This window comes from Rhipicephalus microplus, chromosome X (assembly GCF_043290135.1).
Source record: "Rhipicephalus microplus isolate Deutch F79 chromosome X, USDA_Rmic, whole genome shotgun sequence".
In the NCBI taxonomy this organism is placed as follows: domain Eukaryota; kingdom Metazoa; phylum Arthropoda; class Arachnida; order Ixodida; family Ixodidae; genus Rhipicephalus; species Rhipicephalus microplus.
The window spans coordinates 286,534,080-286,561,305 of NC_134710.1; the positions used below are offsets into that span (position 1 = coordinate 286,534,080).

Consider the following 27,226-nt stretch of genomic DNA (forward strand, 5'->3'; position numbering starts at 1 on the left):
CGAGTGCCTACCGATCTTGGACGCCGCCAGACACGCAGAAGAATGCCGCCAGTTAGCTCGTCGCTTTACCTGCGATGACCAAAACAGGCAAAAAGCAATTCATGATGCCCAGACTTCAACTCTCGTTTTTCTTCCGGGTTCTCTTGTATTGCTGTCAGTGCCGCATCGCACACCTGGGCTCTCTTCCAAACTTCTGCCAAAGTACGATGGGCCATATCGTATTGTCGAACAAACTTCGCCAGTAAACTACCTCATTGAGCCTCTTACGCCACCATCAGACTTGCGACGTCGCAACCGCGAGGTTGTACACGTCCAGAGGCTCAAGCAATACCACGGTTCAACGCCGCCTGCCCAGGACTAAGTCACCAGGATGGCTCCTTTTTTCTCCGTGGGGCCATTGTAAAGAAGAGGAAGTACTCCGGCGCAGAGGCAGCAGCATCGAGTGTGCAGCAGCGGCTCGAGCTCGGAAATTGCGGCTGGTTCATCGCCTTCCAAGCATCGACCTTTCTGCTTAATAAATCTTCTTTATAATATATATATATATATATATATATATATATATATATATATATATATATATATATATATATATATATATATATATATATATATATATATATATATATATATATATATATATATATATATATATATATATATATATATATATATATATATGGTATTTCTTGAAAGTCTTCCTGGATTCGGTCGAGTTATATAAGTCACCAGATAAAACGATGCTCTATTGCCAACGTTACTACGGTCGGGGACAGGCCTTCGTCAGGGCATACCCTGACGGCATGGTATGCCCTGACGAAGGCCGGTTCCCGGCCGTAACGTTGGCAATAAAGCATGGTTTTTCGTTTGCTCTTTCGCTTCATTTGGTGACTACGCATTTTTCGCGGCAATCGATTCGTGAGGCAATAAAACATTTTGTTTCTTTCCTATACCGAGGTCATCTAATGAATACTAAGAAAAGTGGTTCATTACCCTTTAAGATGGGATGTCTACTTTTGTGATATTCGTTCCATATGTGTCGGGCTTTCACTCCATCATTTTTCTTTGCAAAATGCTTGAGACATCAGGTTGGGGTGGGAAAGACTTGTGTTCTCGTGCTCGGCTGCTGACCCGAAAGCTTGATCACAGCGGTGTGGTGCCTCATAATCATGGCTTGATTTGCCCGCCCCATTCGCTATGGTTCTACAAAACAAGAAAACATTGAGTGCGCTCGCTTGACCTTTATTTCTTCTTTTCTTTTTAGTGCCGCGAAAGTGGGGGAAACGAGTGACGAGCCCAAAATAGACACCAGAGAAGGCGACGGAAGAACAAAGAGAGAAACTGGGACTACCCATCATACACTCTCGTTTTGTCACACAATATTTATGCTAACTTGACTCTTTCTGGCATAATGAGGAAACAATACGCTTCGACTGAAATATACCTACTTGAACTGCGCGCTAAATCCGCAACGCCCGCGCTGTTGCTTTTCATACAAAAAAAAAAAAACATTTATATGGTTTTGACGCTGACTAATTTTAAATTTGAAATAAAAACAAACACTTTGTAGGCTCAGTGCTTAACTGGCCACTTTGACGACAAAAAAATAAGAACACCTACACAAAAGTGAGAAGGGACGTCTATCACGCGTTCGGCGCCTTAGCCTCGCAACAATGGGTGCATTTCCTCTGAGAGGTCGCTGCTGGAGCTGAAGCGCTGAAAGTGGACTCGGAGTGGTGGTGGAGTGTCTCAAGCCTCGAACGTTAAAGTTTGGGAGGGTCGATGGTCGATCACGGGCGGCATGCTTACATGTTTTAGCATAATGGAAATTTTTGTTAGGATAGGTTTCATCGGGACTTCGAAGACACTTTCATCATGTTAAAATGCCGGCGTCCAGGATTGGACTGGTGAACCATGTCAAAGAAGCCAGACAAGCATGGTAAGCTCCCCTGCTCGCGATATTATGTAAAACTCAAAAGAGGAAAAAAAGTGCTTCAGGCTGTCATTGTTTCCAAGCGTTGTTGTGCTGCTTAGTTAGCGTTTCGAGCTACCTGCGTGCGCGTAAATAGGGTATCGTATTGCCCTAAGCGAAAGCTCGCGTGAACTCTGGAAAGTAGACTGTCGATCGGATGCCTGTTACACCTTGTGTTTACATATCGCGTTATTCGATCATTTGTTGTGCGCGTAGTGTACCTGATTTTATTTTATTGTTTTTTTGTTCACCAGTTAGTCCCTAGAATTGCTTGTGGACAGCCTTGCGGCTCCGCCCGGCTGTCGTGCAACTGGAGACGAGTGTTCCTTAGCGCATCTAACCCACGCAAAATTTCGCGTCCTACAGGAAGGTGAATCACAGATGGAAGATGCGCCTTTGGTATTCATCATAGCGCTGTCGATGGGGCGCCAGCGTCCGGTTTCAACTACACGGCTTGCAGAATAAACGGTCTTGTACTATCATCTGCAGGCGTGCCGTTATTTTTCCGCGTCTCGGTTCCTTCGAACTGAATGAGTGGGGAAAGCGGAAACTCCATAGCAAGCTCTTGACACGAATTACTCCCGTTGGTCACAAGGACTTCCGATATTGTTAGCGCCTGCCGAAGTCATTTTGTGCGTATGTCTTACACGCGCGAACCACCACCGCGAACATGCGACCCGATTAAACTAATTAAGCAGGACAAGACGGCGGCGTGCCGACCGCTTGTGTTTTAGTGATTTTTTTTCGTTTGATAGAGTGCTTAGGCATGGAGCTATTTCCTTGACGTTTAGAAACGTCAAAAACACGTGGGCACTAGACGTTTCGTTTTCTTGTGGTTCGTGCCAAGAAATCTGCGTGTATTCGTATGCAGAAATTTCAACTTTAGAGTGCGTGTGCCCTTTAATCAAAAGACGAAACTTTTGAGTGGAACATTACTCCTTCTTCGTACGTGTTTTGAGGGATATTGCAATGATTCATTGCCAGGTGGCAAAACATTCACATCACGAATTTCTTCTAGGGTAAGGAAACCGTGAAGCTCATTTGAAATGGCACTCTTTACATCGTGTCTGCAATTTCTTGCCACATGAAATGTTGCTTAGCGTGCATTGCAGAGTATAAAAAATGTAAGTTTTCATGTGAGTTGTTCAATAAAATGCAATTTTCTGAATCTCATCACTAGTGTATCTGTATAAAAAATAATTAAAACAACCAACTTGTGTGACATTTTAGAGTCATGTTTAAAACTAATATTAAATTGAGTTCAAAATAAAAATGCTAAAAACACTTGGCTCACTCCTTGTTATTTCCTCAGATGTAATGATGTAATTTTTGTGAACAAAAAATGCATTTTTGTTGCCATAGAAATTTTTTCACGGTCCACTGTGCACTCTTCATTTCAACTTTTGTGTTCTCCACTGCGCCACAGCTGTTGTGACAGTGCTGGTGACTGTGTTTGTGACTGCTCACAGTTGGCGCTTTCACAGTAACTCTTCTGCCTTTAGATATGTGCTTTCGCATATTTTTCCTGTCGCATATTGTCTTTGTACACTTGATATTTCGAAAAATATAAGTTAAGAAGGACAAAAAAAAAAAAGGATAGCTTATCATACTCGACTTGGAAATGGAATTATACCTAAGTAAGCCATTGTGTATGTTTCAGTTTTTCAATTTAGATTTAATTTAATACAATTGAACTTGTACTAGTCTGTACAAAAATATGCCGACGAGGGTCTCAAAGTCAGTGACTGCGAAAAGGACCCTTGGTTAAAAATACAGAAAGATAAGGTGCACAGTAAGAACAGGGGAAAAAAAAAGATACGATTCTAAGGGAGAAAACATCAAAAAGTAATACATGCCCTCTATACTATAAAAAAAACATCAAGTAAGCAACATTATACAGCAGAAGGGGAACCAATTCAATGTAAATAAAGCTATCATAAAGAAACTATTTTCAAAGAATAAAAACTTTAATGCATGCCTAAATGTGTTAAAAGAAGTTGGCTATGTAAGTGATAATAAAAGGTCATTCCAAATTTTAAGCCAAGAAAATCATGATGGCATTTTGCCATAGCTAGTGTTGCAGTGAGGAAGTAGAAAATTCAAGTTGTGAGCAAATTTAGTGCACTTATTATTTGTACTCAACCTACCATCAATGAATACATTGAAGAAGAGAAGATTGACTGATATTTAAACAAACCAGAAATAGGTAAACTAGGGCTATCCTGTAGAAGTTCCCAAGCATTCGATTGGAATTAACTATTAGTGATGATGCGAATAGGTATGTTCTGTCAATGTTGAATCGATGAGAAGTGAACATTGTATGTGTTTCCCCATAAAGTGATTTCATAGGTAATGTGACTATGAATGAATGCAGAGTATAATAATAGTAAAGTGTGTAATGAAAAATAAGTTCATGCTTTGATGGATGCATGAACTTATTTGGTGTTATTATGATGAATGTATGAGAGGAATGTTAAATTTCACATGTTGGTAAGGGTTATTTATCAAACACTTCCCAAAGACAAAAAAAAATGGAGTGTCTGTTTAAAACCAGCTGTTTTTTTATGCTAGACATTTTTCTTGGCATGAAAGAAATTACAGCAATATGAATTAAGATACAATTTCCTGGTTGTAGAAAGTTCAAAATACAAACAAAATTATAGTAATTTTTTACTCACATTGTTTCCCCTCAGGATGCCACATACCATTTTCTCCTAACATGATTTTGCATACCCATTAGCCACGAAGCCTTTTTTTTTATGTGGGCATGCTCTACTGATTAATGATATCTTTATAAACCTAGATGGTGTAAATAAGTTTTACTTAAGCCAGTATTTTTATTTTTTATTTCTTGTAGTCCCGAGTTCGAATTGCTTCAGTTTCGTCAAGGATGCGCACAGTGAGGTACACATGAAATTTAAAGTAAAGGTTGCTGTATTTCCGCCATGGCTTTCACACTTGTGAAAATTGTGGTCATTAAATTAAGCTGCCACGTTATGTTATCACAACATATGCACTGTGACATAAAGTGCTGGCTTTACTTGTTTTCTGTTCTTTGTAACTACTAGTTGGTTACAAGTGTGGTCTTTTTAAAGGGAAGCTAAAGCACTTTTCTAAAAAAAGATTACTTAGGAGCGTGTAGGGACAGTTTGATCCCTTCTGAATGAAAAAAGCGATGCGAGAGTTGTCAAAAGTAAACGCCAATAGCACTTTTTGGTGAAAAAACAGTGGCTTTGGCCGCCGGGCTTTCTTGAGACGCCGAGCGAACACAGTGACATCATTCTCGGTATGCTGCGTCATCTGTAACAGCAGCACTGCTGAAGTGTGGCCTCTTCGATTAGTTCTGGCAATGGCACGTCATGGGTTAGTCACAGAGGCCATGGTTAAAGATAAGAAAGAACACTTGCCCAGGACCAAAGGAAACGAAGATGACATGTTTCCACACCCACACTTTCAGCGCGCTCGCGGGGGCGGAGCAAGACAAGCTTTTATTTCGCCTGTTCTAAAGCTCCTGCTGCTACAACCGCGAAAACAATTATGGCATTGTCAACAATAATGTTGGTCCTTCCTAAACACGAAGTTTGATGGAATTCTAAAATCCCTTCAGCTTCCCTTCAAGTATGTAGGCTCATTTTCATATATAGTATGTTTCAACTCTTAAACTTCTGTTATATTTCTTGTTTTTTGCCAAGGCGGGGCAAGGGCTTAATTACATGAGCAGGTGGGGCTTTTCGAGCAGTAGCCACAGCTCTGTGGTGTTACTTTTGTTTGCCCTTGCGGAAGGACAGGCATTACTGCTTCTTCGGTATTGGTTTATGGAGGCCATCTAACCTATCTGTCCTTGCTCTTGAATTGGTAGTGCAATGAAAACTTTTTTCCAACCTTCATGTAGCTGTCGATTCTACAATTACAGCATGAAGCCTGAATACCGAATAGCTGCACAAATAATTAATGCTAACTATTAAGTACATGTGCCAATCCTTATACTGCTTTAAACATGGGAAAGGTGACTAATCATACCAGTGAAAAGAGAGGTGGCAATCACTCAGTCACACAAACAACTTAAAGCCCACAGGTCAACTCAGTAGGGTAATTGAAGCCCATGCAATGGCTATGCTACTGAAAGCTACCAACTTAGCTCTTCCTATTATGTGATTTTCTTGCTGAATAGGCTCACTTGGTACAGCATTGCCACGTTGTGTCTATATGTGTCAGTGGGATCTGGTGCTGCGAGACTGCCATAACATGCTTCGGTGACATAAATCCTTCATGGAACATAATTCGGTATGGCTTTATTGAAATGTGGCTTTATTGAAATGTAGTATTTGTTCTGCTTGCAATAACTAACAACCTTTAGTTTAATGGGCGTTTTTCAAGTTCTGAACAGCGCCTCCAGTAGAGATCGTTACAATCAAAATTGGGGGTCAGTGGCCTCCGAAGTTGTCGGTAGAAAATCTCGGGGGCCAGATATTTTTCGTGATAATTTGCAAATGGTGCCACCCGATGACCCCAAAAATTATGGCGTGCGTGACATCACCACCGCTGCGCATATGCAGGCTAGTCTCCTGAAAAAGGCTTATTATTGGCAGGTGGCTATCAATAATGATATAGCAATGACATAAAAATTTTTTGTCAGTAATTTAAAGTTGATGCAGGCTTAAAGGGGCACGACACATATTAAGTTTTGTTTTCATCGCTTCTTGAGCTGTGGAATGGACTGATGTCATTGCCTGTTTGGCAACGCGAAAAACAAAGCTCGTATACTTTTATTTTGACGGAGAAACCACATTATTTTCAGACTAGAGCGATGCACAACAGATATCTTTGTGATCGAAAGTGACGTTTCCACACATTGTAGTGACAACATTCGCCGGTCGTTTCGATTTGCTTGATGCAACAAGTCGCACGTGATATTCATATGGTCACAGATAGGCCACACTATTTTGCACTAAAAATTATAAAATCATTTTTTTATACTTTTTTATGTTTAGAATTGTGTTTGCTTTGAAATATGGAAATTTGAAAAGTATTGCAAAGTGATGGTAGCAGCTCTGCTTTATGGCCACGGTGAGGTGAGTTGTCCAGTAGGTCTCTGTAAAAGGAGGTGGCGATTGGAACCAGCCTTGAACATAGCTGTCAGAGTGAAATGTAAAAAACATTTTTTCTCGTTATCTGCTTGAATTTTGTTGTTTAAAGGCTAGTAAATTTGTTACAGTGAACAGATTTCAGTAATTCTTTTGTGTTCATATCAGTATGCAGTGCTACATGTGCTCTAGTGCCGCAAAACGCCGGCAAAAAAAGGAAATGATGCAGGGCCCCTTTAGCCGCCAAATCGACTGCCAAAAAATGTACTGAAATTTCCAATTTTTATCAAGTAGTCATAATTTTTTTCATGTAATTCTGATTCTTAAAGAATATCACATAATTTATCTCTGTTTAAAAATAGCATAGTAATGAAAAAGAAACACTTTTAAGGGGGGTTGCTTTCCCTTAATACCTGCCGTGGTAACGTGTCGAAACATACTGGAAGTTGCAAGCATTTATTTGATGCCATTCACAGCAACGTTTCTAGACTAGGTAAGTTGCAAAACTGAGCAATGTTGCGTGGCGCCGCCACTGCCAGCGACAAATATGGCGCTGCTGTCGCATCCAGTTTCACTCACTGCATGCTCGCTCACAGAACACCGAGCTCGCTCGTGTCGCTCCCGTAACCTCCATCGCTGTGCATGTTGCAGTGCGTCGATATCTGTGGAGGCTTCTTTCTGCGTTAAAATTTTTGTGCTTCAGAGCACCCTGTTCTGCTTTGTATGTGTTGCGTGTTTTCATCACGCCCGGATATTGCGTTCTCGGCTGTAGAGTAGCTACAGGAAATAAGAGACAACATGACATTTCTTTTGTGCCCACGTGTACCTGAGCAGCGAGAGGTATGGGACCACGCTATTCCTCGTGCAGATAAGAAACTGCCTCAGCTACTCACGTGTGTGTGATATGCACTTTCATGAGAAGGACATCCTGAAGACTTTCACTCACGTCATATGGTAAGAAGGTACAAATCGCAAGAGAAAAGTGGGACCTCGTTGAAGGATGCGTTCCATGAATATTCCCGAATTTGCCCGCTTACCTTTGTCGCGGGGCCCGCGACAAAGAAGCGAAAGCTGCCCGATAGGAGTGGGGTATTTTCCGGAATATCATCGGCGAAAAAGAATAGACTATCTCCGAGCACTGAGCTCGAATACAGTGAAATAAGTCTCGACATGCCGTCAACTAGTGGCGTCATTTCGCTTCAAGACATAGAAAACGTTATTTTGCATGCTGGCGGAAAGTTGTTGAGAATGGCGAGACAAGACGTCTTGTGTTGTTTCTAGGGCTCAAAGAAAAAAAAGATCGCTATTTGTGGAGAAATGCGTTGTCGTCGCAGAAGACATGACAGTCATCATTAGCAGCCATCACCATCACTTAGCCAAGTCGCCTGGTAATGCAGATACTATCACCCAATGGGCCGAACTTCTGGAGGACATAGAAAAGCTGCAGGTGTGTTCATGTTGTCCCAATTGATTGATATGTGGGGTTTAACGTCCCAAAACCACCATATGATTATGAGAGACGCCGTAGTGGAGAGCTCCGGAAATTTTGACCACCTGGGGTTCTTCAACGTGCACCCAAATCTGAGCACACGGGCCTACAGCATTTCCACCTCCATCGGAAATGCAGCCGCTGCAGACGGGATTCGATCCTGCGACCTGCGGGTCAGCAGCCGAGTACCTTAGCCCCTAGACCACCACGGCGGAGCATGTTGTCCCAATGCACCAGCAGGCAGACTCGTGAGTAATTACTACGAAGTGCTCACCGATACCCCTAAGTGCGGTCTCTGCTCGAAGCTTTGGCTGCAGCTGTGTTAACAGGTTTCATTAGAGGAACTCCAGAAGAAGCAGAGGGAAGACTTGCTCAAGAAAATGGCCGCACGCGTAGCTTTTTGACGATCTAAGTTGCTAAAGAATGTGACTGACATGATAAAAAAAAGCTGACTACATAACCAGACAAAACCCACAAGATTGCGCCATATTGTTGTAATTTATTTTCAAGCCTGGAAAACACAGCCGCAAAAGAGGACGCCAGACATTGTAATTGGGTTTTTCGTGTCTAAAAATCTATTGTGAACGTACACCATCTAGCAACTAACCGACATACTCGTATGTTATGCTATATATATCAATCATTGTTTATTGTGGGCAGTTCAGAAAACCATAATTATACTGTATTTGCCTTACACCACTAAATATTACGCAGTATTAAGTTTCTGCGGCAGCACAGCAAATTTCGATAATATGCTGTTGGTAAGCTCTTTCAGAACGGCCGCCACAACGTCTTGCCATGACGACTACGCGATTTCGTCTGCTAGCGGAAGCTTGTTGTGCCGCCAGCGCCACCAAACCGGAAGCTGTCCCGGCGCCGTGTGCCGAGTAGTCTGACGCGGGGAGTTTTGCAACTTACTTAGTCTAGAAACGTTGATTCACAGTAACACGGTGACAATTGCGCAGAAATTTCTTCGTCGTAACAAAAGCTTTGATGAATAATGGTCGCTCTTTGTGTTGTATATTTCGAAGCATGATGTTGCAACGTCATCATCTCGTGGCATCTGAAGCAGTAGCCAGGGTATAGACAACATTCGAGTCACTGTCGACAAAAATTCTATGTTGTCACTAACACTGCTTTCTGTACTGTTCCTAAAAGTACCTCTCTTTTATGGAGCAATGTTGCCACCTGCATTCTTCTTGTGATACAGCATTATGAAATGACTGTTGCCAGTTTTAAAACATAAACTAAAAGCACAAAAAGCAGTTTTCAGACAACTACCCTCATTTAGGGTTCTAAATTGCAAGCAAAGCAATTTACGACTGTGATACATCTTTAGTGGCAAAAAAAAATAGAAAATCGGGCCAGATGAGTGCGACTCTTCATTGGGTATATTGGTACCTACTCATGTGACGAGTACAGCTGAGGGTTGACAGTACAGCAAGCACACTGTGCACTTTCTCATGGTTGTGCACCAGAAACATTGCCTGAAGGTCACATGTAATGAAGTAGGGAACTTGAGATGCTCTCTTGTGCCTCCTAATTGTTAAAAAGAAAGTAAAAAAGGGAGTTGGGACAAAATCTTTACAAGGCTGTTCATGAATTTATTACTAATTTGCTGCTTTGTAAGGGCTCTTGTTACTGCACTAAACCTACTGTGTATGGATGATTGTGAAAAACTTCTCAGCATATTGCATCCTCGCCCATCATAGCACTCTAACAAGAACATTTACCGAAGCATTGTGCTACATATACTTTGGTGTCTTTCTGGTGGTTAATATTTATCTAGCTTTGTAGTCTTGGTTTGGAGGCTCCGGGTTTATGCCGTGGGCTGCCTCTTGTGCGCAGAGGTGGGCCGTGCCAAAGGGAGTCGGCTGGCACGCCGAGCACGTTCTTTCAAGGAAGACATCCTGGGAAAGATCCACCAGATGCGGACGCCCAGTCGAGCTGCCTCTCCACAACAGCCACACAAGGCCAGGCCTAGGGCCCGGGACAGTGAGCTGGATGCACCTACTACCGGCCTAGCAAGTCCAGCTGGCAGTCCAAGCAAGGTAAGCTTTTATATAAAGGACATTGTGCTTGTTTAGTTCTACCAACATTGTAGTACTGCCACTAAAGGATTGGGAGACTTCAACAAGTGCAGTATCAGTGGGATTATTGAGCCACAGAAAAGGCTTGCCATGTCACATAGCGATTCCCGTACATAGAATTCTAATAAATCCTGGCTTAGGGCAGATGTAAAGCTTTTTGAATGCGTTTCTGGAATGTATGTCGTTATGAAACAGCCGAATGCTCATTCACTTGTTTAGACTTTTGTATAGTTTTGTTGTTGCATAAAGTAAACACATCTGAACACATCTGAGGTCCATGCCTGTCTTCTTGACCTAGTCATACAGCTCCTGTTTTGTAACATGACAAAGCTTTCTCACTTTGCCTGCTGATGATAAACCAATCAACCTTTGCTTCCTTTTATTTGTTGTAGCAAATGTTTCATGCAGCTCTACGATCACAATATCCCCAATACGATCTAGTTAAGTAAATCTTCCAATTAGATCGAATCTGATCTTGATGAACTGACACTTAAATCACGTGACTGGATTATGTGAAATTATAAGAAATTTGCATTGGATTTTTGATACCATTGATATTGTCATGTCAAAAGTCATTTATCAAGAAAAATTTCTCAGGGAATTGTAGCAGCTATTAAGAAATAAAAAGCACGTAAAAATGCTTTAGAGGCTGTTTTTAAAGCAGCGGTCTTGCGTGAGCTTCAGCTAGTGCTGATAGCCATCATATGAGTGCACCAAGTATACACATGTATTGTCTTAATTGTCACCCACCAGCCCTAGTGTGTCATTTTGCTTGTTAAACAATACAGCAGTTATTCATGATGCCAGGTACATTGTAACATTATTTATTATGTTATGGTAATTTGTAATATTAAGTATAAAAGCAATTTGTGATAACACCAAGGCATTTAATATTACTTTTGTAACTTCCAAGGCACTTATAACTCATGATAACTTATATGCTTCTCAGTGTTTTCTAGCTTTGTGTGGCCTCTTGTCTCCTGAAATGTTTACATACATATTTTTTTTGTAATATGATTGTCACTAGCATCTCTACTCTAGTAAGCCTCCTTCCCTGTTAAGAAAAGATTAACATTGTTTAATTTCAGTGAACATCTCGTGGAACCTAAGTTATAAATATTATAAATATGTGCAAATGCCACAGTTAGTAACATCGTGTCAATATGCTTCTTGTGCATTACCATGTTTTTAAGCGCATTCATTAAAGCCTGTGACATATTGTGACACAAAACTGTGCACAGTTGACCTTCTGGAACCAGTTCCTGAAATGTGAAGTCAGTATATCGGGTGTTTCAAGAAATGCGTCCGAAATCTTAAAAAATAAGGGAAAAAAGTGATATTGGTTAGATACCTCTAGAATTACTTCTTCTATAGCCACAGGAATCTTGAGATTGTGAAAGAAATCATTAGTGATGGTAATCAGAAAGTTGCATTAACTATTTAGTTAGTGGAGTTAGGCAGCTATGTCGAATGGTAGAATTGAAGTCCGTCATGTGAAGAACCCATTGCAGCACTACGATATTAGAAAGGTGACCTCTAGAAATAATTGCAAAGTAATGAAATATAACCCAATTCAGCGGCAAAACAAACTGAAATTTGCCAGAGCGTAACTGCCATACTCTTCTCATACATCCAGAATGAGTGAGCGTTGTCATATCAACCGTCCACCGACTTCATTGAGTGGGTGTGCAAGTTGTGCTTGATAATATTGTTACGCGCAAAGAGGACGCGGACGTACACGGCTGAAGGGGCCGTTTATTTGGTCGCGAAGAGAAGCGCTGGAGCGGTCAACAGGTTGATGATTGCAGCGTCGTCGTCTTTCCTCTTGCTCCAGCTTGGGGCGGCCAGCACGTTCACCCATCTTTGTTTTATTTCCATGTACGCGCAACATTCCTTCCCTCGCAGACAAAGCCCGCCGGCCGAGGTAATTGATCCACCTTGTTGTGTACAACTCGAGTTCATCGACATGGACTGCTTGGGTTTTAGCGGCTCTTCTACCATTTCTCGTGAGGCGAGCTATTGTGTACGTGACCCGTGATTTTGTTGAAAACAACAAATGGTCCGTCATATGTGGCCAGGAACTTTTGGCATAACCCCCGTCGTCGTACCAGAGTCCGGAGCCTCACTAGTTGCCTAGATGATAAGTTACAGGCCGGTGGCGGATGTCGTAGCGTGCCTTCGATTTGTCATGTGATGCCAAAGTGCGTAAATGAGCAATACGACGCGCCTCTTCTGCAAGGCAGAGGATTTTGGCGACAGAGAGGTTCTCGTGCATCGAGAATGGCAAAACTGTGTCGAGTGTGTGCCGCGGCAGTTGTGCGTACATCAAGAAAAAGGGGCTGTAGCCTGTTGTCTCGTGTTTAGCGGTGTTGAACGCGTACATTATAAATGGTAGCCCGTTATCCCAGTTCTTGTGGTCGGAGGCCACATACATTGAGAGCATGTTTACAATTGTTCAGTTAGTGCGTTCCGTGAACTGATTTGTTTGCGGATGGTGTGGCGACGAGTGGCGAAGGCGGGACTCACTCAATCGAAGTAGCTATTTTACTATATATGCCATGAATTGTCGTCCACGATCACTGATGATCACGTGAGGTGGGCCGTGTCGGAGGATAACGTGCTGCAGCAGGAACACAGAGAAGTCGCTGGTAGTTGCGATTGGTATGGCCGCCATCGGCGATTGCCCTTAGCCGACTTTGGAAAAGGGCCCACGAGGTCAATGTCCACTTGTTGGAAAAGTGTGTTTGGAGGTGGCAGGGGCTGTAGAAGACCAGCCGAAGCAGTAAATGGGCATTTGTGACGTTGACACTGCGTGCAGCTGGCCACATACACCTCGACGGACTGTCGCATTCTTAGCCTATAAAAGCGTTCCTTAGCACGGTAGAGCGTCAGTGCAGAACCTAAATGTCCAGATGTAGGATCGTCGTGCATAGCATTTAAAATCGCTGGCCGAAGGCTTTTCGGCATGACCAGGAGGAAACGTGCGCCAGTGCTGGAAAAGTTCTTATACATGAGTCCGTTGCGTACACAGAAATGGCATGCTGTAGGAGCTCTACAGAGTGATGATAGTCTGGTGTTCTTTCACTGTTCATCTTTGAAAGTACTGAGGTTGGGAAACTTGGTGACACAGAGGCTACGAGGTGGTCGAGGTCATCGGCGTCACATTCTGTAGTGCTCAGTGGCATGCGCGAAAGGCAATCTGTGTCGGCGTGTCGTCGACCGCTTTCCGGCGTGTCATCGAGACTGTGAAGCTATACTCTTGGAGCCGAAGTGCCCGGCGCACTCGACGGCCGCAAGGGTCCCGAAAGTTGGCGAGCCAACACAATGAGTGGTGGTGAGTGATGACTGTAAATGGGCGTTCATATAGGTAAGACCGAAACCGCTGAATCGCAAATATTACCGCGAGGCATTCTTGTTCTGTGACAGTGTAATTCTGCTCAGGCCTACTCAAGGAATGACTTGCGTATGCGATCACGTGCTCGCGGTTACTGTAGCGTTGAACTAGAGCAGCACCAATTCCTATGCCGCTGGCATCCGTGTGCAGTTCTGTTGGAGCTGATGGGTTGAAGTGTTGAAGAACAGGCCACGGTGCCAGGAGGAACTTAAGTTGACGAAAAGAGGAGTCCCACTTCGTAGTCTACTCGAAGGGAATATTCTTCCATAGTAAACATGTCAGCGGATACGCGACATCGGCAAATTTAGGCATAAATCAGCGAAAATAGGAGCAAAGTTCAAGAAAACTACGGAGCTCCTTAACAGAGCGCGGCGCACTGAATGCTTCAACGACTGCTGTCTTCTGGGGATCTGGACGGATGCCATCCTGATCGATGAGGTGTCCGAGAACAAGGGTTTGTCTGTCTTCGAAATGGCATTTCTTTGAGTTAAGAACAAAACCAGCGTTTCTTATGCAAGTCATACAGTATCCAGACGTGAATTGTGTTCGCTGAAGGTGCGGCCAAAGATGACGACGCCGTCGAGATAGCATATGCAAATGCTCCACTTCAAGCCATGAAGAACAGTGTCTATAAATTGCTCGAACGTAGCCGGCGCGTTGCACAGTCCAAATGGCATCACGTTGAATTCGAAAAGAGCGTTGGGGGTTACAAAGGCTGTCTTTTCTTTATATTCAGGATGCATGGGAATTTGCCAGTAGCCCGATCTTAACTCTACAGAGGAAAATTAAGAGGCCGAATATAGACATTCGATGGCATCATCAATACCTGGAAGTGGGTACACGTCTTTTTTCGTTATAGTATCCAATTGGCGATAATTGATACAAAATCTCCAGATGGCATCATCAATACGTGGAAGTGGGTACACGTCTTTTTTCGTTATAGTATCCAATTGGCGATAATCGATGCAAAATCTCCAGATTTCGTCTTTCTTTTTAATGACAATCACAGGAGCTGCCCATGGACTTGCCGACTCTTGAATGACTCCGTTTTGAAGCATTTCGTTCACCTCTTCGTTAATAATCCGCTGCTCAGATTGTGAAACGTGGTATGGCTTTTGTCTAATCGGATTGGCCAAACCAGTGTTGATGGTGTGACATGTCCGAGAAGCAGGGATTAAGGGTGCTTTGTCTTTCTGCACAAAGTCGAATGCAGAGACGTGCTTTGAAAGTACATTCACCAATGTTTGGCATTCACTTGTGCTTAGCGACTTATTCACCATTGACAGAAGAGCCGTTTCCGAGCTGAAACTACGATGCTCTTCCGGCGCATCTCTAAGCTTGGTCACCAATAAGGCCTCGTGTTGTCCACTGACGACGGCTAACTTTAGACCATCTGGTAGCATCACGGGCTCTGTGCAGCAATTGACAGTCCATAAGCCAGTGCATCCACATCTGATCGACACCACACAGTGAGGGATCAACACATTCTTTTTCATGCAGTTGGTGTACGCTGGTTCTACGTTGGCATCAATGTTTGCGGAATCGCTGTCGCTGCAACCAACAAGTACACGAACGGTTGATGACGGTGGTATGATTATGTCGCCACAGACACACAATGCCGTCTCACCATCCACAGGGTTTTCCAAGAGTGCTGGCGGAACGTGATCACTCGAGAATATCGTCCCTGTGCGGCACTCGACAGTCGCACCACACTCTCTCAAAAAGTTCATACCCAAAATAACATCATGTGTCGCGTGCGGAATAATCACGAACTCAGTTTGGATAACGTGGCCTCCGAGAGACATTTCAGCTCGACACACACCAACAGCATGCAATGGCTCATCACTCACTCCGCAAAACTTCACTGCTTGATTCCACCTAAATAAAACCTTCCATCCCAACGTATCGTTAAAACACGCACTCATGACAGAAATTATTGCCCCCCGTGTCCACCAAAGCCATCACAGGCACATCGTCAACAAAAACACGCACTTTGTTCTTGAGCATCAACACGAGAAGTATTTGTGATGTTAGCACATCTCCGGGGACCTCACCTCCATCGGCCACACTTGCTAGTTTTCCTGTGGCAAAGGAGACGTGTTGCGATGTCGCGGTGAGAGTGAACGGGGGGAACACGAGGCGATGGAGGCGTCAAGCTCCTGTCAGATGTATGGGAGTGATTCCGGAGGCTGCTGGTCCAGTAGTCGTCGCGAGGCAGCAGGTGCGTTGCCCTCGGGTCGTCGTGCAGTCGATCAGACGATCGTGTGAAGTGTAGGGGTGGGCCATAGTACGTTGCTCGCGGGTTGTCGCAAAATCGTTCAGAACGTCGTGCAAAGTGTGGTGAGTGGCCATACCGTGGGGCTACACGTCGACGGTTGCAACATCGCGAAATATATCCTGGGACACTGCAGGAGTAGCAAACTGTAAGAGGTCGAAACACTGTTCATCGATGAATTGAACATCATCTTGCCTGGCGTAGTGGGTTGGTTCGTCCCGTATATCATAGGGATAGACCGGGCGTCGCGAAGAAGGTGGACGCTGAGGGCGCCGGTCATAACAAGGAGCTGGCAAGCATGGTGTTCTCCTTGGCTGTGGGCGTGCACTGTACTCAACAGCTGCTGCACTAACCATTGATTGCCAAGGGGTCATAGAAGGCGGTAGCGCAGTCACAGCCTCACGTGGCGCATATACCGAATGTTGGTCGTAGGCAGAATGGTGATCGACTGCTGAATGCGTCCGCCCTCCATAGCGGAAAAGTTCTTAGCGAGCAATCTGTCGAATCGTCAAAGACAGATCTTGGCAGGAGCTCGTGTCAATGCTGGCAACCATTGTAACATTTGTGAGCCGGTCGAACTTAGGAGCAATCCTGTGCATTTTGAGCTGTTCGAAAGTTTGGCAATGCTGAATGACGTCGGACACCGAGCTCAGGTGCTCTTCTCCAATGAAAAAATTATAGACATCCTCGGCTATGCCTTTCAGCAAATGTCCCACTTTGTCTTCTTCTGACATCTGAGCGTCAACCACTTTGCAGAGCTTCAGCACATCCTCTATATATGTGGTGCATGTCTTGCATAGCGGCTGGGCGCCTTGAGACAATGTCTGCTCTGCCCGCTTCCTTTTGACGCTCGAGTCACTGAAACACGGCTTCAGTTCTGCAACAAAAACGTCCCACGTCGTCGGTGTGTCTTCGTAGTTTTCGTACCACACGAGCGCAGTATCCGTAAAGCAAAAGACCGCGTTGGTGAGCTGAGCGGCAGCATCCCAGCCGTTGGACTTGCTGACTAGCTTGTGCTGGACGAGCCACGCGTCGACATTTTCTCCCGATTTTCCTCCGAAGGTTGGTGGGACTCGGTAGCATGGCACAGAACCCATTGCAGTTGGCCTTGAAGCGTTGAAGATGGCTGATCTTGGGCCATTACGATCGGTGCAGGCGAGAGTCTGGCAAGGCGGCGGCTGCGGCGAAGTCCTGGTAGTGAAGCTCTCATCACTGGGTTTGTCTTACCCAGCACCTCCACCAATCTGTTACGCACAAAGAGAATGTACACGGCTGAAGGGTCCATTTATTTGGTCGCGAAGAAAAGCGCCAGAGTGGCCAACAGGTTGATGATCGCAGCGTCGTCGTCTTCCCTCTTGCTCCAGCTTGGGGCGGCCAGCACGTTCACCCATCTTCGTTTTCTTTCCAGGCATGCGCAACAATATAGCACACATCCTACACATGTGTTAACCAACACAGGAGAACTACACTGTAGCAGGACTGAAAGACGGGCAAGTTGGAACTTATTCATCATTGAGTAGCACACAAATCGATAAAACGCACAAAAAAAAGAACAGGACAAGCGCTGGTCTAACAACTGAAACTTGTTTGAAAGAATGCATATGACGCATATGCTTTGGGAGTGCGAGTGCGGTGTTCGCCACCACTACTCGGACGAGAGTGAGTGTACCCCAAGATGACTGGCTGAGCGGTGGCGAGCCGCCCTTCTCGGCCCACGTGCAGTGGACCAAATATGGGCTGTCCAGCAAGCCAGGGCTGTCGTCAAGGACATTGCACGATGCTCCGCGGACTACTGCTCCTGGAGGCCTAGCCCGGGCCACTGATTCCTTGTTGGATCCTTAATGAAGTTTTATACCTACCCCATAGTCTTTATTGGCTACCCAACGAAGAATGGAGAACTTGCACATCTGTAATTGTTGTCTTGAAAAGAGACGTCACTCTAGTCGTCTGCTTGTTGTGCTCATTGCTGCTTCGATTTTGGTTTCATGATGGAATTCGGTTGAATTTCATTATGCAAATATAATTACTTTTCTATATCTTGAAGCTGCAGTGGGTTTTTTGCGCCAAGAACTTCTATTCTCGCATTTCACTTAGCCATCTACTCCACTAATTAAGATATTAATTAACTTTCTTGATTACTGTTCCAAATTATGTCTTTAATCATTTTAAGATACCCGCCACTACAGAAAAAGCAACTGTGAAAGCAGCAAGCAAATATCTCATTTTCCTGATTTTTGAGAATTTTGTACACATTTATTGGAATACTTTGTATGTTATGTCTTCTTTGTATTATGAACTCCTCTAATATAAATTCTCATTATAGTTGCAGGCACCTTAAAGGTTGAGTATTACTACTCAATTTCATGCGTAAGCTTTAGAATGGCTCAAGCATTAGGCATCATCATGGTATATTTTTCTTTAGCAGGGGGATTCACAAGTGAACAATGACATGAAGCAAATATCCAATGCCTTGCGGTATTTTCAAGACTCTGTTGAGAAAAACACTTTGGGCCACCTACCTGGCTCCGCAAGCATTGTGCTGGAATATGTGTTGCATCTTATCTCACTTCTCAAGAAAGACCTCATAAATGACCAGAGGTAAGTCCTGCAGTGTTTAACCAGGTTTCTTTTTACATGCCAGTTAACTTTAACTTTTCTCTATCTTTGCTGACCTTGACATTGCAGGTTCAGTCTTCGAGAGGTGGTATGCAGCAAGGATGTGGGCAAAGTGCAAAAGAACCAGTGTACTTAGATATAGGTCTACATTAAGCTTCCAGATGTTTGAAATTAGTCTGTAATCCAAAATTTAGTTTCAACTTCCTTCTACCAGTCTTGGAAATACAAGCGCTGCTAATGACTTCACATAATCAAGGGCTTCTGCAAATTTCGCAAATAACCTACACTTCACAAGGATGTGTTCTCTTTTTATTTTCATGTTATGTTTAAATATTTTATTTTGTATTCATAACCCATAGCATTGTTACTACATCCTCTCCCCCATATAATGCTGTCATTGGCTCTTAGGGTATATATTGCCACGTTCCATTTCTCAAGTTTTGTTATTGCCCCAAAACACTACACAATTCTCAGCACAAAACGTGCGTGCAGTTTTCGAGAAGCTTCCGGACTTCAGTAGATCATTTCGATAAGATCATGCCCACTGCGCGAACTGTACAGATTATTCTGGACCCTATGCCACCGCCAGCGATAACGCTACAACATTCGATGGCAAGAGTATAAGTGCCGACGCACTTCGCCCCTTGTCAGTAGTTGATCGACGGCCGACGCTCCGTTCGCCGCTATCAGTCCAAGACTGCTACTGTAATCGGACTTTCCGTTTACCGGGCACAATTTCGCCCAAATAAACAGTTAAATTCCAACGCAAAGTCTTCTATCTTTGGCCACGTCACGACTCCGTGACATCTGGTGGAGGTGCTGCTTCGTTCGTGTACCGGATGGCCGAAGACAGGAGACTTTGCGTTGGAATTTAACTGTTTATGTGGGCGAATCTGTGCCCGGTAAACGGAAAGTCCGATTACAGGAGCAGTCTTGGACTGATAGCGGCGAACGGAGCGTCGGCCGTCGATCAACTACTGACAAGAGGCGAAGTGCGTCGGCATTTATACTCTTGCCATAGAATGTTTTAGGGTTATCGCTGGCGGTGGCATAGGCTCCAGAATAATCTGTACAGTTCGCAAAGTGGGCGTGATCTTATCGAAATGAACTACTAAAGTCCGGAAGCTTCTCGAAAACTGCACGCGCGTTTTGTGCTGAGAATTGTGTAGTGTTTTGGGGTGATAACAAAACTTGAGAAATGGAACGTGGCAATATTATAAATTAATAAATTGGTACACTGAACAATTTAATTTATCACAACACCCAATGCTGCATTTAACAGAACTTGGATCTAACTGGCTAGGATCTAATGTAATCTATTCTCAGAAGTTTTGTTTGAGAATGAGGGAAGAACCTGTGCAGGCAAAAAATGTGGTAGTGAAGATTCTGGATCTTACTGTCAGGGACAGTGTGATCTACACTCCGTGTGTGTGTGTGTGCATGTACATGGGATATATATACACACAATGGGTGTAACACTTTCTCGCTTGTTGCTACTCCAATGCATGTAGAGCAAAGTTTTGCTAAATGTTGTTCTAATTAGGGGAAATAAAATGAACAAGCCTGTTGCCTCACCACAATTCAAAATGAGTGAAGGGCCAGGCAGGTCAAATAGTTTTCTTGGAAAATTTTCTGTATATACATAGCTCATACTTGGCCCCTACTGGATTGGAGATGTTAAAAAGACTAAGTAATGAACATGGAGCAAAAAAATCCTAGTAGGAGTTCGCTTTTACTGATTTAATATATTCTTGACCTGCAAGGTTGTAGAAAAAGTTTTTTCTACCAATGATGGCTTTAGTAGCTGCCTAGTTAAATTAGAGCTCCTTTTGGTTTTCTTTCTTGAAGGCAAGTGATTATTCATTGTCTAACCAAAGTGACTATAGGTTAAGTTTTTGGAAGAAAACCTTCTGACTGTGTGTTGCATTATTAGGGAGTTCCACTAACTCTTACTTTTGGCATTACTTTGCTGAACCTGTCAAAGTGTTCATTCTTCAGTGTGTTTTGACATTGGCTTGTTTTAGTTCGGTGCTCATCTCTACAACCAATCAAGTCTACCAGAGCCTATCAAGGTTCATTGAATGGGCAGACGATGTAATGCTGAACAGAGAGCGGGCAACCATGGAAGGTGTTAACCAAGTTGTCCAATCTCTTCAAGATTCTCTTAAGGTCAGTCTTGGTTTCTTTTTCACTATGACTTTCTTAAATTAGCATCAACATTGTATGCTCCATTGTTTTTTTATTCAGGAAATTTGTACTATGAGGAGTACAAAACTTAGCTACGTGATTAGCTGACCTTTGATGAGGCGTTCAAGCTTTATGTTAAAAATAATGCCCGATACACCAGAACAGTACACAACGTCCAAGAATATGAGTGGATTCCATTGGTGTAGCAAAAGTGCCTCGTTGACATTAATTATAATGAATTATTATTTGTGTAAATAATTTTTATTTGAGTACAAACATGTCTTAAAATAGGAAAAACTGATGCGAGTTTGTGCTGGTCCATGGTCACTTCCAGCTGTCCTTGTTTATACTCCCTGTATCTAGAAAAAAGATTATTAAAATTGGCTTATATGTCAGTTATTTTCTGTACTGTCATGTTTCAATGCTATGTTGAACACTTTGTAAAACGGTATGTACATACAACAGATCAATAGAGTGATTATAGTAAGAAGCAGTTACAGTTGGATCTGGCAATGTCTGCAATTAAATTGTAAATAAGAAATGAAGCCACCAACTTCATCAGCAGAATGGCTGTATGTGATGGTATGACAAATGTCCTCCTTTGCAGTCGGACACACAGTCATGTTTATATTGGGCCTGTTGTTAAATCTTATAATCTTATTCACCATGATTATTTTTGTGTGTCTGCGCGCATGCCTTGACTATTTTTGAATAACCGAGTTTTTATGTTTCGCACACCTGATCTAAGATGTGGTCACTTTCCAGTAAATAAAATAGGCTTCCTAATTGATAAATACTATTTAAGCTAATCTGTTCTGCTGCACCCCAACGTGCTCATACGATATATAAAAGCAAGTCGCCAAATTTTTCTTTCACTGTGCATGGGTTCCAAACTGCACGTAGCATGAATGATAATTCTGAAGGAAATTATAGTATAGATAAACATGGAAATTATAGCTTATCTTGAGAAAATATAAGTGAAAGTGTTGTTAAGCCTGTTATTGAAATCATTCACTACATCTGCTGAGCAGCCACCATGCTAATGGCTTTTACATGCAAGTCTGCATGTTTTGTATTGAAATCAGCAAGTTTATGTCAGAAAGAGTAAGGAAAATGGTTCATACCTATTGCCGGGGGATGAACAAGAGACAGGTGCTTTTACGTTCTTGACCACAAATGTAGATGTCATGCATGTGAAATTGGTAACATTATGCCAGAAGCCACAAGGAAATGGTTCATGCTTATAAAGCCAGGTGCTTTTACCACCTTTGGCAGAAATGTAGATTCCCCATTCGTCAAATCAGTGGGATTATATTGGAGGCCCTGAAGTGAGAGCTGAAGGAGAAGGGTGCCTGAAGGTAATGACAAAGAGTGCATCCTAAGGAAGGCATGAAATGAGTGCAAGAAAGTGGTAGAGGAAAGAGACGGTAAAGTGTTGCCAAAGAGGAGGTGTGTGCATTGTGTCTGCCTTTTAGGCCAGCCACAGCAGAAGTGCGCTGTGCTAACCTACTCTAGATGTTCCAGTGGGCTTTGTGTGCTCTGTAGATATGCTGGTTCTGGTCCGAAGATCACTGGATCAATCCCAGTTGCGGTGGTCGCATTTCAGTGGAGGTTAAATGGTAGAGGCCTGTATACTGTGCGATGTCAATGCATGTATAAGAACACCAGGTGGCCAAAATTTGCAGAGCCCTTAACTACAGTGCCTCTCAGTCATACTGTGGTGTTGGGATGTACTGAAACCCCAGATATTATTATTATTATTATTATTATTATTATTATTATTATTATTATTATTATTATTATTATTATTATATGTACTGGTTTCATGTGTAATTCAAGCGTCTGAGTGCGAAGCAAAAAATGGAGCAGCAATGCAAGCAATGGTAGGCCAGTAAAAAGCAGACCATCCCCAAAGCTGTTGCCAGGTATGAGCTGAACAGGAGCAGCAAAAGTCGTGGGTTTGATGGGCCCAGGAGACCTCCGAAAAGCTTACCTGGCCAAAGTACCACAACACTTGCGCATGATCAAAGCATTCCTAAAATTTTAAGTGCTATGGACAAAAAAAGGAAAAGAACCCATAGGTTCACATATAACTTGCATTAATAAAGTGAAACATTGCTGATTTTTTTTTCTTCTAGGCCTTAATTGAAGTCAGCCAAAAGCAGTCCCAAAATAAAGACAAAAGCAAGCACATGGGTACCACCACTCCCAATGGCATCTACAGTTCCAAAGGAGACAGGTATGTTTCATTTCATCAGTGGACAGCAACACGGTATAATAATGATCGGAAGAAAATTACTTAGTAGTACTACATGGAAGTCAATGGACTTTCAGTCATAGCCACAGTGTAAGAATAGGTTAGGTAATGACACTGAGCCCGGCGCTGTGTCCAGGTTGTGTTCGCCGCCTGGGCTGTTTTGGTTTCATGAGAGGGATGGCGCTCATGAAAGGTGGAACAATGCGCTCACTGGGGAGCGGCTCCAATCCACATGTAGAAGTTTATTACTGCGGAGCCTCCTCGCTTGTTTATTAGGCTCAATATACACATGTACATGGATGTCAATAAATTAATACACGATGACCCTGCTGTAACGATATTGATTTTCTAATTTTGTCTGCAGTTTATTTGCTAACGGTGTTTTTGTAATATAAATGCTCTGACAGCAGCAAACGTTGACCTGGAAAGGGGTCGCATTTTGAAATTCATGTGTCTACGGCATCCGCGTCAGTATCTTTGGTTCAGAACAAAAAATCAGTGTTGTCCGTGAGAGAAAACTTAAGGAGTTTGCTATAAGGATAGCAGACCAAGGGCAAAGGCATGCTAGCAATTAGGAAAGCGATAGTTCGTGTGCGTGTGTGCGTGCGTGCGGATATCGCTGTCTTGTTCTGGATGCTCAGCAAAATGAACGAAAAACTTTATCAGAAAACTTTCAAAAAATGTATCACAAAACATACGTGGGTTCTATTAAGAACTTAAATTGACACGCTAATCTTGGTAGTCTTGCTGTTAGCGTCACGCAGATGACTCGAATTCGAGTGGAAGCAGCATGATATGGTGGGAAGAACTTCATTGGGTCACAAAGGTCGACTCTGGGTTAACCCATACCACACCCATGTCGGGACTGTCGGGACAGGGCCATCAGCCATACTTGGCGTTATTTTATTAGGCCGCGCAGACTTCAACTTGATGAAGTGCTTATCAGATAGTGTAAGCGAGGACACTACCTAAAGAAGTATATTTTGTGCAGCTCGTCTCTTACGCTGCCAAAGCGAGACACTGACAGTCACATTTCGTGTTTGATGAGGCATTTAAGGCATTCGCCTTAATTAACATCGTGAGTACCGTGGTTGGAAGTGCGCTTGAAATGTAGCAAGACAATGATGATGAAGTGCTAGAGACATAAAAAAAGGAGAAAGTCGAGCTTGACGGCATCAAGCATGGCAAACTAATTACAATCAGGTGAATATAATGAATAAAAAAACATGGCTGCATCACAGAAATAGTATGTACAATGATTTCTGTTTGCTGGTTATTTTACAACATTTAAATTTTTTGGTCCAAATAGGCATAGAGGAGACAACTAAAAAAACTTTCATCTGAATTTAAAACAAGGAATTACTTTTCTCGCGTGATAAGGAACTGAGTCGGTAGCGCATAGGTGCACACTATCAGTGTCGTGTTGAGAAGCATCCTTCTCTTTCCCGTGGAGGAGGCCCGTCGCTTCTGAAGTCAAAACACTGCTTTTTGCATACGTGCCTGTTGATTCATCACAGCCATGCTGTGGAGTCGCTCTCTTCACGTGCAATAAATTTGGCATAGTTTCAGCGGTCATTTCAGGCACTTCAGATGCAGTTGAACCTTTTGGCCCACGTTGCTTCCGAGAAGTCAGACGCGACAGGGACCAAAAGCTTTTTTTTTTTTTTTTTTTTTTTTCCGCTGCACGTTCAGGTATTTTGGGCAGCCCGGTAAAATGGTAGACACGGCACCCGAAGTGAACGTAGGTTTTTTTTGGTGCGCGCAACAAGACGTTTCTCTTGTATTCTGCATGATATGTGGCAGAGAACGCATCTTCCGGGAAATGCTTTGCACATGTATGGTCAGTAGGCTGCAAGGCTCCGTCAGCTCTCTGAATTGCCCGTCACCACTTATCCAAGCGTTCTAGTTCACATGGAGCCTTGAAAAGCGACATACGCTCCGTACAAATGCGATACCCCGACTTGCAATTCGGTAGAAAACACCATTTGCTCATTTTGAGGCACGCAGCCAGCAACAAGGCCGCTGATGCATGCTCGGAGTCATGTGCAGCATTGAGGTGTACGTGCGCTGAATCACAAAGCACGAATCAGCTAAACAAATGCACTGGCAGGACTCATGGACACAGGGCAACGTGTTTCTAAATCATAAATCCCATGCACACAAAGCTTTCAGGGAGATGTTCTTTTGCACACGAATACCTGGCGCTTCATACTGTAGCGCCATCTCAAGTTGCATGACGAAAACTACTTGTAGCTCAAGATCATCGGCGAACACAATCTGCCTGCACCCTGTCTCTGAGTGGAGCGACGAGTGTCAGCACCTAACTTATTCTCACATCGTGGTCATGGCCATGCAATCACGATGTAGCAGCCATGAAAATGATAGAGTGAGATACACATCATCAGGTTTCCACTTGTCCCCAGGTGTGCACTATTTTTAATGCTAAGGCGACAATGACTTAGCAGCCTGCAGAATAGTGAGTATGTTCAATTCGAGGTTCACCATGCACCAAAATTCACCATGCATTCTTGTATAGAGTACACCTAAAAGAGCTCTTTCCATTGTTTGAAGATAGTGAGCTTGCTTTTGGATGAGTCATGCAAAATTTTGTAAATGTGATCACCCAAAAATACCTCCCATGAACCCTGCTTTCATCACCATTATCTTTATCTGCATTGCATATGGTGATTGTTTTGCTCAGCCATTATGTTGTTTATCTTTGCCAGAATGGCCTCCCATGAATATTTTGAGATCCTGGGTAGTGGCAGCCTTTGTGGCTTCATGCTATTTCTTTTTCTTCTTCATCAGCTTGTTCTCAAGGGTCAGTTCTGTTAGTTTGTGTGACATTGTGCATGGCATTTGTCTGGTCGAGTTATGTGTAGTACACAGAGGTGTTCAGCTGTGTAAACATTATTTTTTACAATTACAACTAAGATGGTCGTACAGTGAATCTGGCTATGCACAATGAATCCCCTTGTGGCATTCCGACCTTGCGGCCCACAGTGTAGTAGCAGCAACCCAGCATTGCAGTGTTGCCTCGGCTTTGTGATTTTGTAGTTCGCTATCATCGGCTCTCTGATAGCGCTTGGTCTCCGCCTCACAACCTCACAGCTCAGCACCTTCGGCACAGCAACATCTCTGCATGCGAGTCTATGTGATTGGCTAGTGAGATCACATGGAGATAGGACAGCACGGGAGTTTATATAGATGTCTAGCAATATCATGTAATGCCATGACTCTGCCTCTAAATTTTTAATGCACATGCTTATACCTGATTGGTCAAAGCAAAGTCGTGCGACCATTCGGTTCAGCCAATGGCATTTTAATGGATGCCTCATGATGTCATGAATATACTGCTAGTCTTTAATTGTGTGCTCTTTTGATTGGTCACAACGAGATCAAAGGACCTACCGGATTAGCCTAAGACAGGTCTTTTGTAAGATATGGAGGACCCTTGCGACTAGAGCCAGCACTACTAAGAGAACATGTGAACTTGTGGGCTGTCAACTCAAAGAAAAACGTCGAAACCATGGACAATACAGATGAAGGCATGAGCAATGCGAAGACAGGAGAGAGAAAACTGAGAGCTGCATAGGAGGAAAAGGTGGCAGTGCAAGGGTGGTGATGAAGACTGGTAGTGGACTGCTGTTGACATTGCAGTTTTGCATGGGTCGCCGTATGTAATGAGACATGCATAATTTAGACTCGTACCAGTTAGGTTCTGAATCCATTGTCTCTGCAGGAGTCTTGCTGGTACTGTGCTAATGTGTTTTAATATCCGAGTCATCATAAAATTACGATGAATGCACAAAATTCCGCCGAAGTTCACAAGAGAGTCGAGGTGTTCCATTTGGAAAATTGCTTT

At 43.3% G+C, this 27,226-nt stretch overlaps 1 protein-coding gene across 4 annotated transcripts in view; it reads left to right on the forward strand.

Moving 5' to 3' along the window:
• The first annotated feature begins 1,709 nt into the window (after window positions 1-1,709).
• The window catches only part of LOC119161447 (rap guanine nucleotide exchange factor 1), a 146,588-nt gene continuing 121,071 nt past the window's right edge, over window positions 1,710-27,226 (forward strand). For all 4 annotated transcript variants that reach the window (XM_037413915.2, XM_075879266.1, XM_037413916.2 and 1 more), the window contains exons 1-5: window positions 1,710-1,936; window positions 10,391-10,593; window positions 18,724-18,899; window positions 20,942-21,086; window positions 23,243-23,343. In XM_037413915.2, coding sequence (XP_037269812.2) covers window positions 1,912-1,936; window positions 10,391-10,593; window positions 18,724-18,899; window positions 20,942-21,086; window positions 23,243-23,343 — 650 coding nt within the window. In that variant the 5' untranslated portion in view covers window positions 1,710-1,911. The remainder of the gene's footprint in view (window positions 1,937-10,390; window positions 10,594-18,723; window positions 18,900-20,941; window positions 21,087-23,242; window positions 23,344-27,226) is intronic.